The sequence below is a fragment of the Betta splendens genome, chromosome 17 (assembly GCF_900634795.4).
Source record: "Betta splendens chromosome 17, fBetSpl5.4, whole genome shotgun sequence".
In the NCBI taxonomy this organism is placed as follows: domain Eukaryota; kingdom Metazoa; phylum Chordata; class Actinopteri; order Anabantiformes; family Osphronemidae; genus Betta; species Betta splendens.
In genome coordinates, this window is record NC_040897.2 from 12,704,764 (window position 1) to 12,723,026 (window position 18,263).

The window sequence follows — 18,263 nt, forward strand, 5'->3', positions numbered from 1 at the left end:
AGAAGGGAGGCTGCACTTATTAGTTTATAAGTTAGGAGCGAGAATCGTTGCTTTATAAACAGTACCACCCAGTGTCTGGGCCCAGTTAAATTATCCGTTATCTCCTTGACTAAAGCCTGAGGTCCATATAATGTTCCTTTTTCTAGCAAAGGTCTGACTCCCTGGCAGTGCTGTGGTTCAGGTGGCTACGTTCACATCTGTGTGATAGAGATTAGTGCAAAGAATGAGTCACTATTATCCAGGGAGGGTGGAGAGTAAACACACCTGCTGCTTCCAGCCTGATCGTGATCTCCAGTGCATTAAATCACTTCTGAACTTCTGAAATCGTTTTATATGTGTCGCACACAGAGCTTCGTCTCTATATTGGTTGTGTATAAAAAGGAAAACCTGCAGTACTTTGTAGATTGATAGATCATTTCTTGGGTAGTTAACCATTGTAGTTTTTTCTTCAAACCTCAGCCTGTGATGAATAATGAAGCCTCTTACAGCCGTCAAAAACTCATTCTCCCTGTAAAGTATGTGAATATAAAAGGACAATATACCTGTATCTCCAATCTGCATCCAGCCTTCTAACAATGCTGCATATTGTGTATCAACAGTATTGAAGAGTCGGCCGAAATTCAGTTAATAATGCAGTTTTGCTGCATATTACATGGTTGTGCAGGAAATGATGATTTACCAACTGAGTCCTAAACACGAACGAGCAGTGATTCCTCGATGACGCTGGCTGTCGCGGGGCCGCCGTCTCGCGCGCCGGGCACAGGTGCACCTCGGCCCCTCTGCCCCGCCAAACCCGGGGACGTCCCACTGCGCCTGCGTCCCGCGGCGCGCTGGGACACAAACAGAGCGGCTATTGTTAGCACGGAGCCGCCAGCAGGTTGTGTTAGAGTTGATCCTCACCCACCTACCTGTTGAATAATTACGACGAGACGCCGAGTCGAAGAACAAAGTCGAACAGGTGAGGAAAGGAAACGCGCTGGCCGTAGGAAAGAAGCGGAGGAAAGAAGGAAGTGAATAAGGACCCGACGGGCGCTGGGAGTGAAACTCTACAGGTAGTTCAATGTTGTAGCAGTTGTTGCGTTCAAACGCCGATAAACAAACGAGGACAACACAAACACGCAGACAAAATGCCGCTGGGACCGTGGAGGAAGAAAAAACAGTCGACGAAGGAGCATTTGGTGGAGAACGAGGAGGTCGGCGGCGGACACGCAGGTGCCGGGAACCAGGCTAAGTCCGCCGTGAACGGAGCGGGGCTCCCGCCGCCACCTGCCAGCCTGCGGCCCAAGCTGGTGTTCCACACGCAGCTGGCGCACGGGAGCCCCACCGGCAGGATCGAGGGCTTCACCAACGTCAAGGAGCTGTACTCCAAAATAGCGGAGGCGTTCAACATAAGCCCGCCCGAGGTAAGGCTGCGCCTCACCTGCGGTTGGCAGCGAAAGCTGTGATTTAGAGTTACATTCGTGGGTAAAAGTCAAATTTACTCACAGCACGTGAAGTGGCCCGACTTGTTCCTTAACTTTTACGAGAAGAGTCACGGGCGCACAGTCGTGTTGATCACGGGTGCGACTCCTCTGGGGGCCCCGGGGCAGGTGGGCCCCCTCCACCGCAGCATTAATTAAGTTTAAAGTTGTAATTGTTCACATTATTACATGGGTCGTTTCAACAGGCCTTTCCCAAAAGCATCACTCTGTTTTCCCAGTTCAAACATTTGTTCAGACATTGGAGTAAACAAATATTTAAACAGCAATTGACAGTGTTTGAGCTTGAGAGGCCATTCCAAGTTGAAGTCCAGCACAGGGAAGCTTTGAAAATCCCTTCATGTTCTGCGTGTAAACCAGGCTAGTTATAAATATTCGCATTTGTTTTTTTGTGACAGCACATGTAAGAAGCAGTGTGGAGCATTATTTTGGTAGATACTGTATGCTGCCACGTTAGATGTCTCACTTTGTGAGAAATATACTGTAATGTAAAACCACTGCTAGGAGGAATCTGAGGGCTCCCCTGCTGGTTTGCCACCAAAGGGTTATAATGGAGGCGCAGATGACATAGGGACCAATGCCAACGGGACAACAGTCGCGTGTTAGAGCTAGTCGGCACGTCTTAGGGCACGCCCAGAAAACTCCACACCTTTCGACGTAGATGGTTGAGCAATGTCTGGTTGTGCAATCGCAAAATCTGGCAAATTAATGTCACCTCCATTTTTAGAAACACCAACATTGGACATTTAAATTCCTGTTCAGGAAAGAGCAAAATGTATGTCTACTGAACGTGGAGGCCCTGAAAACAAGAGCAGGTTCAGGGACTGTTTTAGATGTCCTTTTCAAAGAAGACTGTCAGTGGCATGTTTGGCTTTTGTCAGAATGAACATGACTAGAAAGGCTGGTGTAGCTGCCTGTTATCAGCCTGACGCGCTCCAGGCGCTGGAGATGTGGACTTCCTTCCTGCTTCAAAAGCTTAAAGATAGAATTTCTTCATTCAATGAGTACAATAATTGGTGAGGAATTTGTTACAGTGGCATTAATGAAGAGTGACACAATACGTGACACCTTCTGTTGTGTAGAGATAATGGATACTGTCTTTCTGTCTGGAAATGATCCTTAAGGTTACCGAAATTGTTCACTACTCAGATTTTAGAGTTTTGATTTTCAATGCAATGGAAGACTAGGTTAACACTGTACCCCTAATTATTTAGTGAATCACATTAGTCTAGAGAAAATAGTGTTGTTCCTTCTTCCTTAGTGTTGTTCTTTCCTCACCGAGCAGGTACCTAAGAGCAGATAACACATGTCGCTATATCTAGGTATCTCATTAAACAGCTGATGTCATGGTGGCATGCTTTTGTGTTTTGTCACTGAGTACACTGGCCTATTCACAAATGTGGCAAGGATAGTTGCACAGAGACAAACACAGATCGCCAGCGAGAGGGAGTGTGATGTGATAATGTCCTAGTTAGCCTCAGTTTTTACCACAGGAACTCCCTCATGTCCTGCTCAGTGGGCACAGCCTCAAATCTAAGCAGATAACCGGTCCCATGGGTCCCAGGGAAGCTGCTCTGCCCTGGGCCTCCTCCCTCCATAAACACCATCCAACTTCACTGTGGCAACTGTTGTACAAATGACTGAATGTAACCTGTACCAGGCAGCGCAAACATAACAGCGCTGCCAAATCAACACCTTGTTATTTCCCAACAAAACGCGGCTTTTTGAGGATCAAGTGGGAAGTTCAACATTTAATGGATACCTCAAAGTAATACGTAAAGCTCTGTTTTACTGTTTATACCCAAGTCGTCCTTTTTTATCATATGAAGATTTTATGGAGCGTATTTATTTCATTGTGGGAAGACTTATATAACATTGTGTTAATTTGATTAAAGGTGTCCCACAAACTACAGTTCCACTAACAGCAAACAGCTTTTTAGATTAGATGGAACATTTGTAGACACTTGAACTGAATATTGCACAAAAGAATCAATAATAACTTCTAATAATTAATTGATGGTGAATATATTCACTTGAAGGATTTTCCACTGAGCATTTCCAACCTTTCCATATTTTTATTTATGTTTTAGTTTGTTAGTGTTTATGTGTGTGTAATTGGGTGAAAGTGATCAGGACCTTTTGTCAAAAGAGACATAAATGCTTTAATAACTTTTATTATGATTATTATTAACACTTATTCCTAATACCAAAGTTCTGCTTTTGTGAACCAGAACTCCAACTCTGTGAGACTGTTACACGAGTACAGATATGAATTATGTGATGAATAATGACACCGTCTTGTTTTGCCCATCGTCTCTAATAGGTTACACATTTCTTTCTGAAAAGACATCACATTGCATCAGTCATGCATTCATTCTGAGCATCAGTTGTTGTTATGACAAAACTGAAGAAAAGAAATCAGTAATATGATAAATAAGGGGTGCAAACATAAGTAAGGCAAATACACTAGGACTAAAGTGCATCTTTGGGATGTTTCATGTGCTTGTTCTGTCCAGGTCAAAGTCTGTTCATTATCCCTACACCTGTGGAGTTCTAGGTGTGGCCTTTTGACTTTGCCTCTTGTCTGCCAGTGGAAGTGAGCGTGTTCCCTGCTCATGAGAAAAGCACACAGCCTTTTGCATAGGGTTTGAATATGTGGTATCAGCTGAGCGACAGAAGCACACGTTCCAGGTGGTTGCACTTCCGTGTTTGCGGCCAGACATTTCTTAATCGTAGGGGATTAGCTGAAATAATCTCATTTGATTAAGCTCAAGTCTGCTGTTTGTATTAACTGGGTTTCTGCACCCGCTCCCTAAATGTTGTATAATCCAAGAAAGAGTCAGGATGTCGTAGAAACTATTGTGATGGAATGTCATTTAAGACGCAGGGTGCTGCGACCACAATAAACATCACAACATTTGTTTATATTGAAATACATGTCTACACAGTGTCCTGGTGCCCTTGTGTTATAATGTGTAATCAGCACCTGTCCAAACTACAAGTCACGGAATAAACACTAATTATTCATCTGAATGTCATTTAAAGCCGTTGCATTACATTCTAGGGTACCTAATAAAGTGGTCAGAGGTTTATATATTAGATTCTTATGCTCTGTAACCATGACTTGTAATTGTTTATTTATAATCACACTTGGTTGAGATGAACTAGTAATACTACTTAATACCTAATATTTAACCATTGATAAAACGTTTTCTGGCTTCAGATTAAGGAGTAGCTCCACATACTGTTTGAATCTTTTCCTGTAGGTGTGAATGCGAGCGTGGATGGCTGTCTCCTTGCATATATCAGCTCTGGTCAGGCAGCGTTTCCAGGCTTCACCCCTCCTCTCAGCAAGTGTCAGCTGGAATCAGCTTCTCAACTTCAGACCCCCGTGACCCTTTGCAGGTTGAGGTTAAGCTTAGAGATGCTCTCTAAAGTCCCTGTCACTTGAAGTTTTCCTCTCAAGCGCATTTATTTAGAAAAAACTAAAACTAATGAGTGTATGAGTCTGTGTACAGCCTTCGTGTTTTCCCCTTTTTGTGTTAAATGAACAAACACATGTTATATTAGCGCCTAATAACATGCTCTGAAATTACCCTGCAACATGACTCCACCGAAGACGTGGCTGCTCGTAATTGTGCTTCATCGCACATGTGACAAGCAAATGAGCATGAACTCATCTCGTGTGCACACGCGCAGAGAGCGAATGTGATGCTAGCGAGGAATCTGTGAAGCTGCAGACACGGGTCTGGATTCATAGTCTGGATATTTATTTAAAGTGATTTAAGTTTGAGTAGTGTTAAGCAGCAATGGAAAGTGCTCTGTTGAATGTGAACAGTCTACAGCACACCAGAAAACACCAGCATGTGTATTTACAGGTTGCACAAGTTAACACACTCATCAGCATTTAAGTCAGTTTAATCATTGACCCAAGTGCGGATGTGAGATTTTTCCTAATGACAGAGGTTGCTTTATAAAGCAGCTCAGCAAAACAGGCGTCATGTTAAAGAGGGATGTCATTTGTAAGTGCTAAAATAACTAAATATATTATGTACAAGACGTAACATGACATTTACATCTGAAGTTTTAGATTAGAATGTAAATTCTTTCGTTACTACTCTCATTCTGTAAATTTATTAGTGTCTGTGCTTTTGTGTCTCTTTTCTTTTCTTAAAGAATTTTAGATGCCAACAGTTATTAAATAAATGACATTTAAAATGGTAAGATGTCATGTGACATCTTGTCCACAATGTACTTCCTCATTTTTAGCACGTACAAACCTCCTAAAAATGTTAAGATGCATTCTTTAAAATGATGCCTGTTTTGCTCAACTGCCTTTATAAAATAAAAAAACAGAATCCCTCTTTTGCGTTCTTGGGTAAATCATTACACTGGCTTTAATGCTGATGAGTGTGATTTCCTTATAAAGCAGACACGCCACAATACACACCGCTTACATCAGCATTACCTTAAACTTCTGACGATAACTAACAGAAATAACGAACAACAGCTTCCACCGAGGGGCGCCCTCTGTTTGATCGTCCCATTAAAAGGCCAATTTAAAAAGGCTGAACAACAAATGGACAGTGGTTCAGTCGCCGAAGGAACAAGTTTCCCAAGTTTAGGTCAACACTGGCTCAGTTCAGCTTGTATTTCAGCGGACGATCCAGCTAAAGACCGGAAACGGAGAGGTTGTCTGTCACCTTCAAAGATGTTTCATAAAAATATTGTGATTTCCTCTGAGATTTGCAGCAGCCTTTACTTTTAGGCAACTCGCGGCACCTTGCTGTGACGATCTGTGAATTCATTTAAATCAACAGAGACTCTTAAATTGATTTCAGATCCAAATCAAACTCATCTTTTGACCTAGAGACTATGATGGGGGGCTGCAGAGCAGATTGCTGGCCCTGTCCTTTCGCGTGCCCTCTTCCGGGCCGTGATGGAGGCCTTAGCAGAGGGCAGTGGGAGGTGTAGTATCTGCTCTGGTGAGTCACGTCGTCAGCGCAGGGCAGGCGCTGACGATGTGTGACGCTGCAGCCTGCAGCCTATCGGCACCCTGCCGTGAGAACAGGCTGCGGCTGTCATCCCAGCAGGAGGAGAGAGGGAGCTTGATGTGGTTGGCTGCCGTGGTAACCGCTTGCAGGCGCCCACTGCTGTTCCTCCCACTCACTCGTGGGCAGCACTGTGGTCGTTAGCAGGGGGGCAAAGATGAGGGTCTGCGATGGGGTGATGAAAGCTAGAGCCATAAACCCAACCACACTTACAGTGGAGTTGCTCCTCCATCTGTCTTTGCCTTCTCCTCCAGCGGCCCCCTCCATTATAATTCCATTCTTTTATAGTCTGGTAACCCAAGGCAACGCACAGGGCTGTGTCAGCTAATATGTGTGTGACCAGCACAGAATAATAGCCCAGACAAGAAGGGCCTCGCTGCCAGAGCCTGATTGGCGCACAAAGGTCATCTTCCAGAAGAACCAGTGTGAGTCATTGCCGTTCTCACATGCGACCCGGAAGTAAGCTGCTAAATCCTAGATCAGTGGATCTCAAAGCCCTGCTAGAAAGCCAGAGCCTAGATGTAGCTTCAGCAGCTTCTAAATGAATAAATCCCACTCAAGAACGTTAGAATAGCTTTAATATGGGCCGACTAAAGGAGCTAAAGGCAAATGATTCAGCGTGTATTGTCCTCTCAGGTGTGAAGACGCATTGAAATCAGTCACGTTCCCCTCTGTCTGCCACTATGTGTGAAGCCAAGTTTCGGCATCACAGCCAGACGTGTCATTTTGGCTCATTCTCTTCATCACACGCTGGTCCTGCCCATGGATTTTCAACATGCACCCACCCACATAGGCTGGTGATACTGTGGGGTAGAAGACAGTATGACTGCATGACTGAGCTGCTGCTATAAAGCTCCATGTCCCCAGTGATTCCTGTATTTAGCATCCTGACGCTGTGTTGTGACATCCAGCTCAGCTTTCAGGCCGTGACTCAAACAGGGATCCTCACTTTGATCGTATGTGATGCATGCATTTATGTATTGCACTTATCTTTTAATCATCCCTGTTCAAATGTGCAGTTTTAAGTATGTTTGCGTCTTTTGTTGTGAGTGTGACTGTAACTGTCTGCTGCGTGTCTCTGCACAGATTCTGTTCTGCACCCTGAACACTCACAAGATTGACATGGAAAAGCTGCTCGGGGGCCAGATCGGCCTTGAGGACTTTATCTTTGCCCACATTAAAGGGCTCAAGAAGGAGGTGGAGGTTTTTAAATATGAAGATGCACTGGGCCTCACCATCACCGATAATGGAGCAGGATACGCATTCATAAAGGTGACCAACATCTCACACTCAACACTGTGAAGAAAAGATGGATTAAAATGACTGGTGCATTTGCCTCTTGCACAGATTTAAGACATTAAGTCCCAACCTATAGTTTACTGTGACTCATATTAATGAAATATATATATTTTTCTATTTGGCTTCAGAATATAAAAAGAGCATGTTTTTACTTTACCTCTGATATTACATCTAAGTAAAGAAAAATATATTCATACATATTTGTAAGTGTAATATTAAGTAAATGAATACAGTAGTAAAAATGTGCAGGATCATATCTTTTTATCCAGAGAAGCAGTTAGAGTAGGAAATGAAATGCAGGTTTGCTGAAGTGACTTAATATCACTATAAAAGATGCCCTTATATCACATCTTGCACTATGTAAGGATTTTTTGAACTTGCTGTCATTGTTAAAATCTTATTTAAAACTATCTGTGTTATCACGTCTGTTAAAGGAGCTTATTTTGGTGTCAGTCGTGCTGCTGAAGCAAATCAACCTGCTCACATGTGCCATCATGTGATTCTGAAACAGCACTGCATTCTAGCAACGCGACCGTTAAAGCCAGATCCGTGTGATACACGTCTTTTCTTTTTCAACGACACGTCAGTTCACTGCTTCTTGTAAATGGAACCTCTGATGAGGGAAAATCTCCATTTAAGCACGTAGAACATTCAGCCAAGGGAAATCAAATGTATTGAAATAAACTGGCTCTTGTGGGTGGAGGACCAGACGAACTGTTGGTCGCATCCGACCTCACGCAGCAGATGCTTCTGAGCTGATGAGGCAGCGCATTTGCATCACAAATAGTTTCCTTTTTTAACCCTCTCTCTGAAGTCTCTCTGAAATAAACAGTCTTCCAGGACATGACGCTTGTCTTCTGCTGACTCTAGTGGTTTCAAATTAGTGGCCTCACAAACAAGACAACTAATTATATCACGGCCTCTTGTTCTGATCTGTATTTTTGTCTCTGTCGCCTAGAGACACGAGCCTCTTTTCATGAAGGTCTGCTGTCGTTGAACTGTACTTGTCAGTGACAGTCTCTCTCCATGTTGTGTTCTCTCCAGCGTATCAAAGAGGGGAGTGTGGTGGACGGGGTGAAGGTGATCTGCGTGGGCGACCACATAGAGTGCATTAACGGTCGTAACATCGTGGGGACCCGGCATTATGAGGTCGCCCGCATGCTGAAAGACCTGCCCAGAGACAAAACCTTCACCCTCAAACTGGTGGAGCCCATGAAGGCCTTTGGTGAGTGGGACAAACGCACACGCAGTGATTCAGTGGTTCCAGTGTTGACAGTCCTTCGGTATTTGTGTGTTTTCTGACTCAGAAATGCTTGAGCCAAGGTCGAAAGGGTCAAAACCTGGTGGCGACAACAAGATCGGTACAGGGAGGGGAACTCTGAGACTCCGCTCAAAGGGCCCAGCTACTGTGGAAGAGGAGGTGAGAGTGTTGTGTGGCACTCCTCTAAACCCTAAATCCGAGTTGTTTGTTTTCAGTATTTTTGGAATTTAGATTTTATTTAGTAACAAAAGCGAGAGAGTGATTATTGAAAACGGAGTGTTTGTTTTCTGTAGCCGACAGAATTTGAGGAGAAGGCAGTGAAGAAAGTAGATGACCTCCTGGAAAGCTACATGGGCATCAGAGACACTGAGCTTGGTGGGTAATAACAGTGGGACGACTGAGGAAAGCAGATCTTAAGATCTAAAGCTCTTATGTTGCATTTTGGATCCAATGTAAACTTTAGTCCCTCCTCTCCAGCTGCTACAATGGTTGAGGTCGGGCGTGACAAAAAGAACCCGGATGAATTCGCCATGGCGCTGGACGAGACCCTCGGAGACTTCGCCTTCCCTGACGAGTTCGTCTTTGACGTGTGGGGAGCCATCGGAGACGCCAAGCAGGGACGATTTTGAGTCGTCCTACACACACACACACACACACACAAACACACACGTATACTCTTCTCATCCCTCATCCCCCAGATCGCCTCTAAGAACCCTTGTTGAGGTCACAAACAAAGGTGGATGAAGTGTTTTCACCAGCACCTCAGCTACTGTGCAGAAGTGCCAGCGTTCCAGTTTAACCTCGTAGCACTGGAGCTGCTTCCAAGCTGACAGGTTGTTCATTGACTCCAGATGTTGGCAGATGTTGTGTAAACCTTGTGACCCCCCACTTTGGAAGCAGGGTAGCTGCAGCTGCATCTGATGACGTGTTTCTATCAGAGCAGCAAACACAGTCTATGACACTGGACAGAAGTGGCACATACACGCCTCAAACTTTAATCACTTTCCAGCTGTGTCGATTTGATGCGGCACAGCTTTTTGTAGGGTTTTATATGTCAGTGCTGCTGATTTTACAGCAGCAGCAGCATCATCGTGTAATTAGTGTAATTATAGTAACTGTAGCAATAGTTCTTCTCAGCAACTTTCTCAGATCTTTTAAACGACCTCGCTATGAAATAACTGACCACATTTCAGCGTTGCTAATGTTCCTTCACACTGTGATTCATTGAAGCTTCCCTCAGCTTGAACCTTTCATCCATCCAAGAGAGACTGAGCACGGTTTATCTCACATTCCCTCCCGTTTTTGTACTTACATTAGATATGTTTCTGCTGTACTTTATCCGATCATGGAACATGATATGCTGAAATGCATTTCACAAAGCCAGGGTTCTGCATGAACAGCCCTCAGTGCTGTTCTGGAATGGGATCAGTTGCAATCCAGTGTCTTAAAGATGCACTCGCGTTTAGATAACAGCACTATTTAAATCACTGTCAACCTGAATTTCTATAATAACCTGATTACTGTCATCCGTGATGTTAACTCAGCAGTTGACAATATTGTTTGATAAGGGATGACTTTTGTAGGATGGACAATAAACCTTGATATTCCATTATACGACTGCTCTGTCATCAATGTATGTGGTTCACAATGACATAAGGAAACACATAATTCAATACAATATACTTTATTTGCACACTTTACCGTGTACATGTACAAAATACATCAAGACACTTAACCAACGTTTCCATCCCTCATTGAAAGAACAAAAAAAAGAAACCCAAGAAACAGTGGCATCACAACACGAGCAGCAAAACAAGTTACAGATAAGTATGTAGAGATTAAATGTCTAGATTAAGATTAATACGTAAAGACAGTGTATATTAGAAAGTTGAAGTACAAACCTCCCATAGTGCACGGTGAGCATCGTCACAGATAAAGTACTGTAGAGGATCTTTGGAAGCACATTAGTGGATGTTAAACTGGTGATCGGGCTGAACACTACTTCTCATACTGAAAGACTTCATGGTTGTCTAACGACAAACAAGGCATTTTACATAGGTGGTAAAAACTTGGCATACTAAAGATACTATTTGCAGTTAATTATATCCTCTACAGTCAGTAAATACAGTATATGGCATTTCATTAACAGTACCTGAAATTCACACATTTTAAAACAAAGACAGGAAAATGAGTAGTAGTTTAGGAAAAACTCCAGGACAAATACTTCAGCACCGATACCTGTTACCTGTCAGCTTGGTTTGGTCAGTAAGATGGCGTCTGCTGTCTAAAGTAGGTGCATGGTGGAGAAAGGGCTCCTTGGAGGCCGCGTGTGCTCTGAAGCTCAGGCAGAGGAAGTGTAGCCCTTACAGCCTGACGCCCAGCGCTGCCTCCTCACAGCTCGTCTCCAGTGTGGCCCCGCTTGTAGGCGTCGCCCGTCAGCTTCTCCTGCGCCTCCTTCATACCAGACACAACTGGGTGGAACACAGAACATACAGATGCTGATGAGTGGGTGAAAATCATGATCATGTGATGTTCAACATTATCTTTTAAATGCGAAGGGATGAAAATCATCCTCTGATGTTCCACTGTTATAACAGCAGCTGGAACAGTGCTCTGCATGTTACCTTGCTCTGCGCTGCTGTAGAAGTACTTGTAGTTGGGATTCCCGTTTTTGTTAGTGATTTCAGGATGGACCTGTCCACTGGGATCTGTGAAGGGAATAGGAAAATTCTGGTTATAGTTATATTCAGTTTAATATGAAGCTGTCGATATAATATGCACATGACTCTGGAAAACTTCAGTGAGTCTTGCAAAGGAATTCCCAAAATGACTTTGTACCAAGGAAAAGAATCCGAGGAATATATCCACCATCGGGGCTGAAGCCATTATCTTTTGGTTCCTCCTCATCCTGTTCAGACAGGACATCAGGTCATTATCAAGACCAGAAACACATAGCATGAACATAATTTAAAATCTTATAAATTACAACTGATAAAAATGAAGACTAAATGTCTGCAAACCTCCAGGTTGACCATAATAAAGTTGTGGGCAAGTTCGGAGATCTCTGTCGACTCAGCAAATTTGGGCTTCAGGGCTGATATAAAAAGAAGAAGAACTGCTGCCTTCATCTTTGTGTCAACAATTGTTCACTTTGTGGATGCTCAGTTGAAGCTTTATGTAAAGCTATAGTTATAGAGTGGACAATAGGACGCTTTGTCTTTACATAATCCTGATAGATAGTTTTACTGTACCTTTGCAGGCTCCACACCAGCTCTTATGAATGATGACCATGATTGGAAGCCCACTGTCAATGAAAAAAAGGATATAATCACACAGCATGGTTTTCACTGCAGCTGCAGTTCTGACAAACCGAAGGCAGAGTTCACGAGTCATTAGTGGAAACGCAGCCACTGTGGGGGCTCTTTTAAAGCCGCACTCAGCCTCAGGGCCGTGTTTAGACTAACGTGTCCTCAGCAGAGTTACAGCGTGAAGTGGTGCAGCTCTCTGTGAACTCACCTGGCCTCCGCTTCTTTCCTGCCATCATCCAGCGTCCTCCAGTGGATGTTATCACCAAACCCTGCAGTGGGAGGAATAAATGGGCACATTAGCGCTGCGTGCCTGGTATTAGATTTCATTACTGGGGTGGATCTGCCCTGAATACAGCGTCAATAGAAGGAACTGTGGGGAAACTGTACCAAACATAACTGAATGAGCCGTAATTCAATATGGCGCTGCTGGTAACATCGATCCAGCTGTGTTAGTACCTATCTAGCTTTTTGTAGCAGCAGTGTCATGATAATCGATGCAGCAGAAAATGACTTTGATGCGCCCTTCTATTGAACTGAACCACCATTTACTCCATTCACACCTTTTGTACACGTAGAACAAATCGTGTGCGTGGTACTTACGTTTCCTAACCTTTTATAGGACGTGAAATGTAATATCTAGTCTACATTTTTAGCCACACACACGTCACCACAGGTCATTATTTATTTATGTTGCCTCTTTTCTGTGCTTATCACTTGTAGAGAACCAAATCTTTGTATGACCTTTGAATGTTCTATCTCTTTATTCTGTTGTTCAGTGTATGTTTGACCACTCCAGATGTTTAAACACCTGGACCGAATATCCAGGACAATAAATGCAGCATTGCGCCTTTAGTGGCCTGTTTTACTGTTGGGTTTGTAGCAGAACTTACATAGGCCAGACTAACCCAGTACATGGCTGTTACTGGGGAATCTTAAAGTGCCTGTGTGTTCGTGGTAAAACCGGATTGGCTGTGTAAACACTTCATGATCCAGGATCCAGAGCCTGAGCTGCACCTATCAATGACCCAGACGCCAACTCAGCCGGTCCGGCCTGAATGTGGACTCACCTCTGCCGCTGGCCGCGTTGGCGACACCCTGAAAACACGACAGCGACAGGAACACCTGCAGAGACGAGAATAAAGCGACATTCATCACAAATGTTTGCATTTTCACCGGCCTTTCTCTCGCACAAGGAAGCTAACAGACAACGGCTCCTTGCTAACGTGACCCGGATGTTGAAAAAAAACTTTTTTCACAATAAACTTCCGTTCTGAAAAAAATGTGAAATCGCACTACTAATATATGTATAACTTTATGATAAGACATATATTAATATAAGAGAATAAATATACAACAAAATGTTATAATGTCTTTTTGTCACACCTGATTGCGGTGTCATAGTCGCTATGACAGAAAGGTCATTCTTTTTACTGTCCATTCAACATTGTTACAATGCAAATTACATAGGAAGATGTTCGTATTTTCTCATATTGTTGAAACGCTGCCATTATTTTCCAGTTAATGGAACTGTTTACGTGACGTCACATCCACACAACCGCGTGTTCCTGTCCGCAGCTTCAAATAGTCAAGGTACATGACAGCATGTGACACTACAGCAGGAAACATGCACAATAATGCGAGAATAAAGCTGTAATTAGGTATGAAGGCTACGCCATTAAGAGTATTAATATACGCAAGCATTGAGACCAAATGTGTAATACCAATCTGGTTTTATGATTAATGCCACTTCACTAAAGTATACTCATCTTACATTTTCCGAAGTACCTTGTGTTAGTGTATCGATGGCCAAACACATTTATTGTGAAATGCAGTAACGGAAGTGTAGTATATTATTGGGATTTGACTGCTTCCGCCTCATTAACAAGAGCAGTTCAGCGGGCTGTCAGTTATTTCCTCAGCAAAGGTACAATTCCTTTAATTCCGTGGTTAAAATGATCTGACTTAATTCATGATTTAATATCAATTTCACGTTAGGCCTTCACTTAGTTACGAATTTAACAAAACTCTTTGCATATGTTGTTTTTCTTGCAATCATGCTAATGTTAGCAAAGTTAGCTTTCGAGCTAAGTAGCATTTTTTGGGCTTCAAATCCTCGGATGGAATATTTATAAGCCTGGTTTTAGATAACATTCCCGATTCTTTACTGACTACTGTAACTGTATGCTTTGCACAGTTTTTATAGTTTCCGTTATTCGTGTGTGGGGAAGCTCATGACACGAGGATTGTTGTAGCCAAAGTCCTGCTATCACTATTGCAGTTCAACTAATAACCACACGTGCTTTCCTTAAACGAACCGTGAAAAACTGCTTCTCTCGTCTGTCATGATAAGTGGGTTAAAATTGATTTTTTTACAACAGAACACTATGAATCTGGAAAAGCTCGCCAAACTTCAGGCTCAAGTCCGGATAGGTGGAAAGGTACCGTCTCCTATTGTGTTTCATCTGTTTAATATAAATTTGTAGACAAGGTTGTTCGATCAACAAAAACAACTAGTATTTGAAGACCTCTTTGTTTTGAAATAAACCACAACTCACATCTTTGTTTAGCAGATCACCTTTTGTTATAGATATTTGATCTTAGTAGCTGAAAATATATTTTCCAACTCACTGATGAAGACCCCGTGAGTAAGTGGACCTTAAGTAGAATCCATTTGGTAAACTAGCCCCCCAAGGTCAAGTTTACTTAATTTTCTCATTAATCATGTTGTGATTCATTTTGCTAGTTAATTTTAAAGGGCAGGTGACCTGAGGCACAAAAAGCCCCTCAACAGATTTTGGTGCAACAACAAAGGCTCAGAGATTCAATTTAGTCTCGTTCTTGGCTCAGTTATTGCTTATTTTAAGCCTTTCGATGGCATTCAGCACCTGCCAATTCTTTCCTCCTGACCTCAGCATTCCTTTTATTGGCCCCCTCCATCGGTGGCCTCTGTGGCTTAGTTCAGACTTTCTGTGAAGTCTTTAACTGTACGCTAGGTGGCGCTAATACGTGCTTTGCGTTAGGAGTTTGGCCAGATTACAGATTGTCATCATTATACATTTGTACACAAGGACCATGTGCTAATATTTGTGTCCCATATAGATGAAAACATTTTTGACCTGGTGGTAGTTTTGAAATGAGCTGTTTTAGTAAGCTGTCACTTAATTCTTTTCTCAGGGAACAGCCCGCAGAAAGAAGAAGGTTGTTCACAAAACAGCGACAGCGGATGATAAAAAACTGCAGGGCTCATTGAAGAAACTAGCAGTGAACAACATCGCAGGAATCGAAGAGGTGAGGCCTTTCCAGCAGGATTAAAAGAAAATCTTGTGAGAGCACTGCAGCTGCACTGCATCAAAGCACAAGACAAGTGTTCTTTTGTCTCTTTCATGCTTACCTGTTGCTTCACAGTGTAGTAATACTCACAGCTGTTTGTAGATGTTTTCAAGGAAACCAGTCCAAGCTTTAAATGCCTGGTTTCAATAAATGATGGCGTAGGCGGTATAATAAATGGTGCGACATTCTAATTATTATTTGTATGTAATTTGAGTTTCTCCTATTTTCGTACCCATGGTGTCACCCTGAGTCACATTTATGGCCAAAACACCAATTATGTTCAAATAAGGATCTGACATAATTTGTTTTATGTGCTTCCTCCTGTCTCATCGATCAGGTGAATATGATAAAAGATGATGGAACAGTGATTCACTTCAACAACCCCAAAGTGCAGGCTTCTCTGTCTGCCAACACCTTTGCCATCACAGGCCACTCCGAGACCAAGCAGCTGACAGAGATGTTGCCAGGCATTCTGAGCCAGCTGGGAGCTGACAGCCTCAGCAGCCTGCGCAAGCTGGCCGAGCAGTTCCCACGGCAGTGTGAGTACACGCGGACACGTTTCCACTAGCACAGCCAGTGTCAGGGTTGTGCTTTAAAAGTACAATCAGAAGGTTTCCATGAGTATTTTATTTTGAAGGAAGGCTGGTAAAGTAGAAAAGTGTCCATGGCAGTCAATGATCACTGGCTTCAGGAGGTTTTCACACCTCTTTACATTTAGCTGTTCGAGTTCAGTTTTAAATGAATCAATAGTCAACAAAAACAATGGAATAAATGTAATTTATGGACAAGAGCAATAAATCGGGGGGCAAAAATGGCACCAAACCACATAAGAACAAGAGAATCTGTGTTTGCATGACGATGAGAATAAAACCAGTGAGACAAACCTACAGTAGAAACAGCATTTCTACCGTACAGTACATGGCAACACTAGTAGTGGTGGATGTGAAATTATGTCTAAAACAACAACAGACAGCAGTCTGCACTACAAGGTCCGTTCAGGTGTCATTCTTAGACTTTTGAGTGCAGGATTAACACAAACACCTTCTTACCGATAGTCATTCTCAAATAAAACAACTTGCCGTATTTTCTTTTCTCTTACAGCGATTGTGAACAAAGCAGCCAATGAGGTCATTGCAGAAGAGGATGAGGATGATGTACCAGGTATAAATGATCATTGCTTTATTTAAAGAATTTAAGTGTTGTCAGATGTCATTATAATTTTTATAGGATCATTTAATACAATAATACACTACATCCATGTGAGAAGAAGAAAGATTCAAACGCAACCTTGTACTCAGAGACAACTTTGTCAGCCAAGAAAATTAGGTTTTATAAATGGTTTATATCAGCTGTTCAGTTGTAAAATATCCAGACAATAACACAATGGAGCTTTTCATTTCTAAATTGTCACTTGTCTGAACACAGTGCTTTGTTTTTTGGCCAACAGATCTTGTGGAGAACTTTGACGAAGCTTCAAAAAATGAATCAAACTGATGAGCCCTATTTTGGTTTCTTCTGTCAACCATTTTATCTTTTACCTCCTATGGATTCACAGAGGGCATTTCCTCTTGTGGGGAAATGATTGTTGAAGGTGCAATGCATCATCTTTGGAGATTGTACCTCTGGTCTGGCCTGCCATTAATGCACGGCAACAACATGCACATACAGAAGGGATTGATTTCAGAAATGGACACTATTCGGTGTCCATTTCTGAAATATGCGGAGGTACTGTGGACGTACCGAGAAACGTGGATCAGTTTGACTTTCAGCGCCCAAAGGACTTTAGAAATGACCTTTCTACATGATTACACACAGCTGGTATTTAAGATGTTGCTTACTTAATTACAATTCAAGTGAATAAACTCATTTCACATTGTATTTGCAAATATGAATTTAATAAAACACTTTTGAGCTATTGGTGCTTCTGTTTGTTATTTGACATTGTGTTGATCATTGGAACAAAAGCCCAAAACAATCTAAATTTTTAAAAATTTCTTCAACTTTCTTTGCTTGAAAAACAGATTTGAAATAGTTGCTGACGTGTTTGTATTTGAAAAAATCTATAATTGTCACTCATTTATATATATCTATTTCGCATATATACAGAAACAGTTGAAACTATGAATGCAACTTGGCCTAATGAGTCTACCTTGAATAATATGCAACAAGAGCCTTACCCCTGTTTTTTTCCTCCTGTATCGCTGAATGCGGGTATGCAGCATTTTAATTGCCTATTTTACTTAATTTTACTCGTGAAACAATGTTGTTTATTTACACTTATTGAATAAATGTATTTATAATAAACACTAGTAAACGTAATTGATCACCAATAAAAATGGTTTCACTATTTAGTTGTATATTCGCTAACAAATTCATTAAAAATTTCACGGTATTGACATTTTTTCACAACCTGAGTCTGATCAGACCCTCGACCTGCAGCAGTAATACAACATTATTATCACTGATATGGACGGAGGAGCAGGTAACAGTTCGCTGGGTTTTACGCATCATCACGTCCAGTGTCACTGATCAGCGC

At 42.4% G+C, this 18,263-nt stretch overlaps 3 protein-coding genes across 3 annotated transcripts; 2 read left to right on the forward strand and 1 right to left on the reverse strand.

Annotated features, from left to right (window-relative positions):
* The first annotated feature begins 826 nt into the window (after positions 1-826).
* gipc2 (GIPC PDZ domain containing family, member 2) lies at positions 827-10,698 on the forward strand. The gene is made up of 6 exons (XM_029131544.2): positions 827-1,403; positions 7,616-7,801; positions 8,873-9,053; positions 9,136-9,248; positions 9,383-9,464; positions 9,567-10,698. The coding sequence occupies exons 1-6, from the start codon at positions 1,128-1,130 to the stop codon at positions 9,716-9,718; spliced, it is 990 nt and encodes a 329-aa protein (XP_028987377.1). The 5' UTR covers positions 827-1,127; the 3' UTR covers positions 9,719-10,698.
* A 59-nt stretch (positions 10,699-10,757) lies between these two features.
* On the reverse strand, positions 10,758-13,641 carry txndc12 (thioredoxin domain containing 12 (endoplasmic reticulum)). The gene is made up of 7 exons (XM_029131545.3): positions 13,465-13,641; positions 12,606-12,666; positions 12,341-12,393; positions 12,110-12,183; positions 11,928-11,997; positions 11,714-11,797; positions 10,758-11,560 (listed from the first exon to the last, which is right to left on the reverse strand). Exons 1-7 carry the CDS (start codon positions 13,562-13,564, stop codon positions 11,481-11,483), a joined length of 522 nt encoding a protein of 173 aa, XP_028987378.1. The 5' UTR covers positions 13,565-13,641; the 3' UTR covers positions 10,758-11,480.
* Positions 13,642-14,223: 582 nt separating this feature from the next.
* LOC114843918 (transcription factor BTF3 homolog 4-like) lies at positions 14,224-17,642 on the forward strand. The gene is made up of 6 exons (XM_029130762.2): positions 14,224-14,321; positions 14,776-14,835; positions 15,572-15,685; positions 16,065-16,266; positions 16,829-16,888; positions 17,175-17,642. The coding sequence occupies exons 2-6, from the start codon at positions 14,782-14,784 to the stop codon at positions 17,219-17,221; spliced, it is 477 nt and encodes a 158-aa protein (XP_028986595.1). The 5' UTR covers positions 14,224-14,321; positions 14,776-14,781; the 3' UTR covers positions 17,222-17,642.
* Positions 17,643-18,263: the final 621 nt, after the last annotated feature.

Bases quoted from the DNA above. Each gene is read 5' to 3' on its own strand.
- txndc12 (XM_029131545.3), bottom strand. From the start codon at position 13,564: ATGCAAACATTTGTGATGAATGTCGCTTTATTCTCGTCTCTGCAGGTG. The intron at 12,667-13,464 runs GTGAGTCCACAT...CTCCCACTGCAG, and splicing joins CAACGCGGCCAGCGGCAGAG to GGTTTGGTGATAACATCCAC. The intron at 11,798-11,927 runs GTACAAAGTCAT...TTCCCTTCACAG, and splicing joins TCCTCGGATTCTTTTCCTTG to ATCCCAGTGGACAGGTCCAT.
- gipc2 (XM_029131544.2), top strand. From the start codon at position 1,128: ATGCCGCTGGGACCGTGGAGGAAGAAAAAACAGTCGACGAAGGAGCAT. The intron at 7,802-8,872 runs GTGACCAACATC...TGTTCTCTCCAG, and splicing joins CAGGATACGCATTCATAAAG to CGTATCAAAGAGGGGAGTGT. The intron at 9,465-9,566 runs GTGGGTAATAAC...CCTCCTCTCCAG, and splicing joins CATCAGAGACACTGAGCTTG to CTGCTACAATGGTTGAGGTC.
- LOC114843918 (XM_029130762.2), top strand. From the start codon at position 14,782: ATGAATCTGGAAAAGCTCGCCAAACTTCAGGCTCAAGTCCGGATAGGT. The intron at 15,686-16,064 runs GTGAGGCCTTTC...CTCATCGATCAG, and splicing joins ACATCGCAGGAATCGAAGAG to GTGAATATGATAAAAGATGA. The intron at 16,267-16,828 runs GTGAGTACACGC...TTTCTCTTACAG, and splicing joins CGAGCAGTTCCCACGGCAGT to CGATTGTGAACAAAGCAGCC.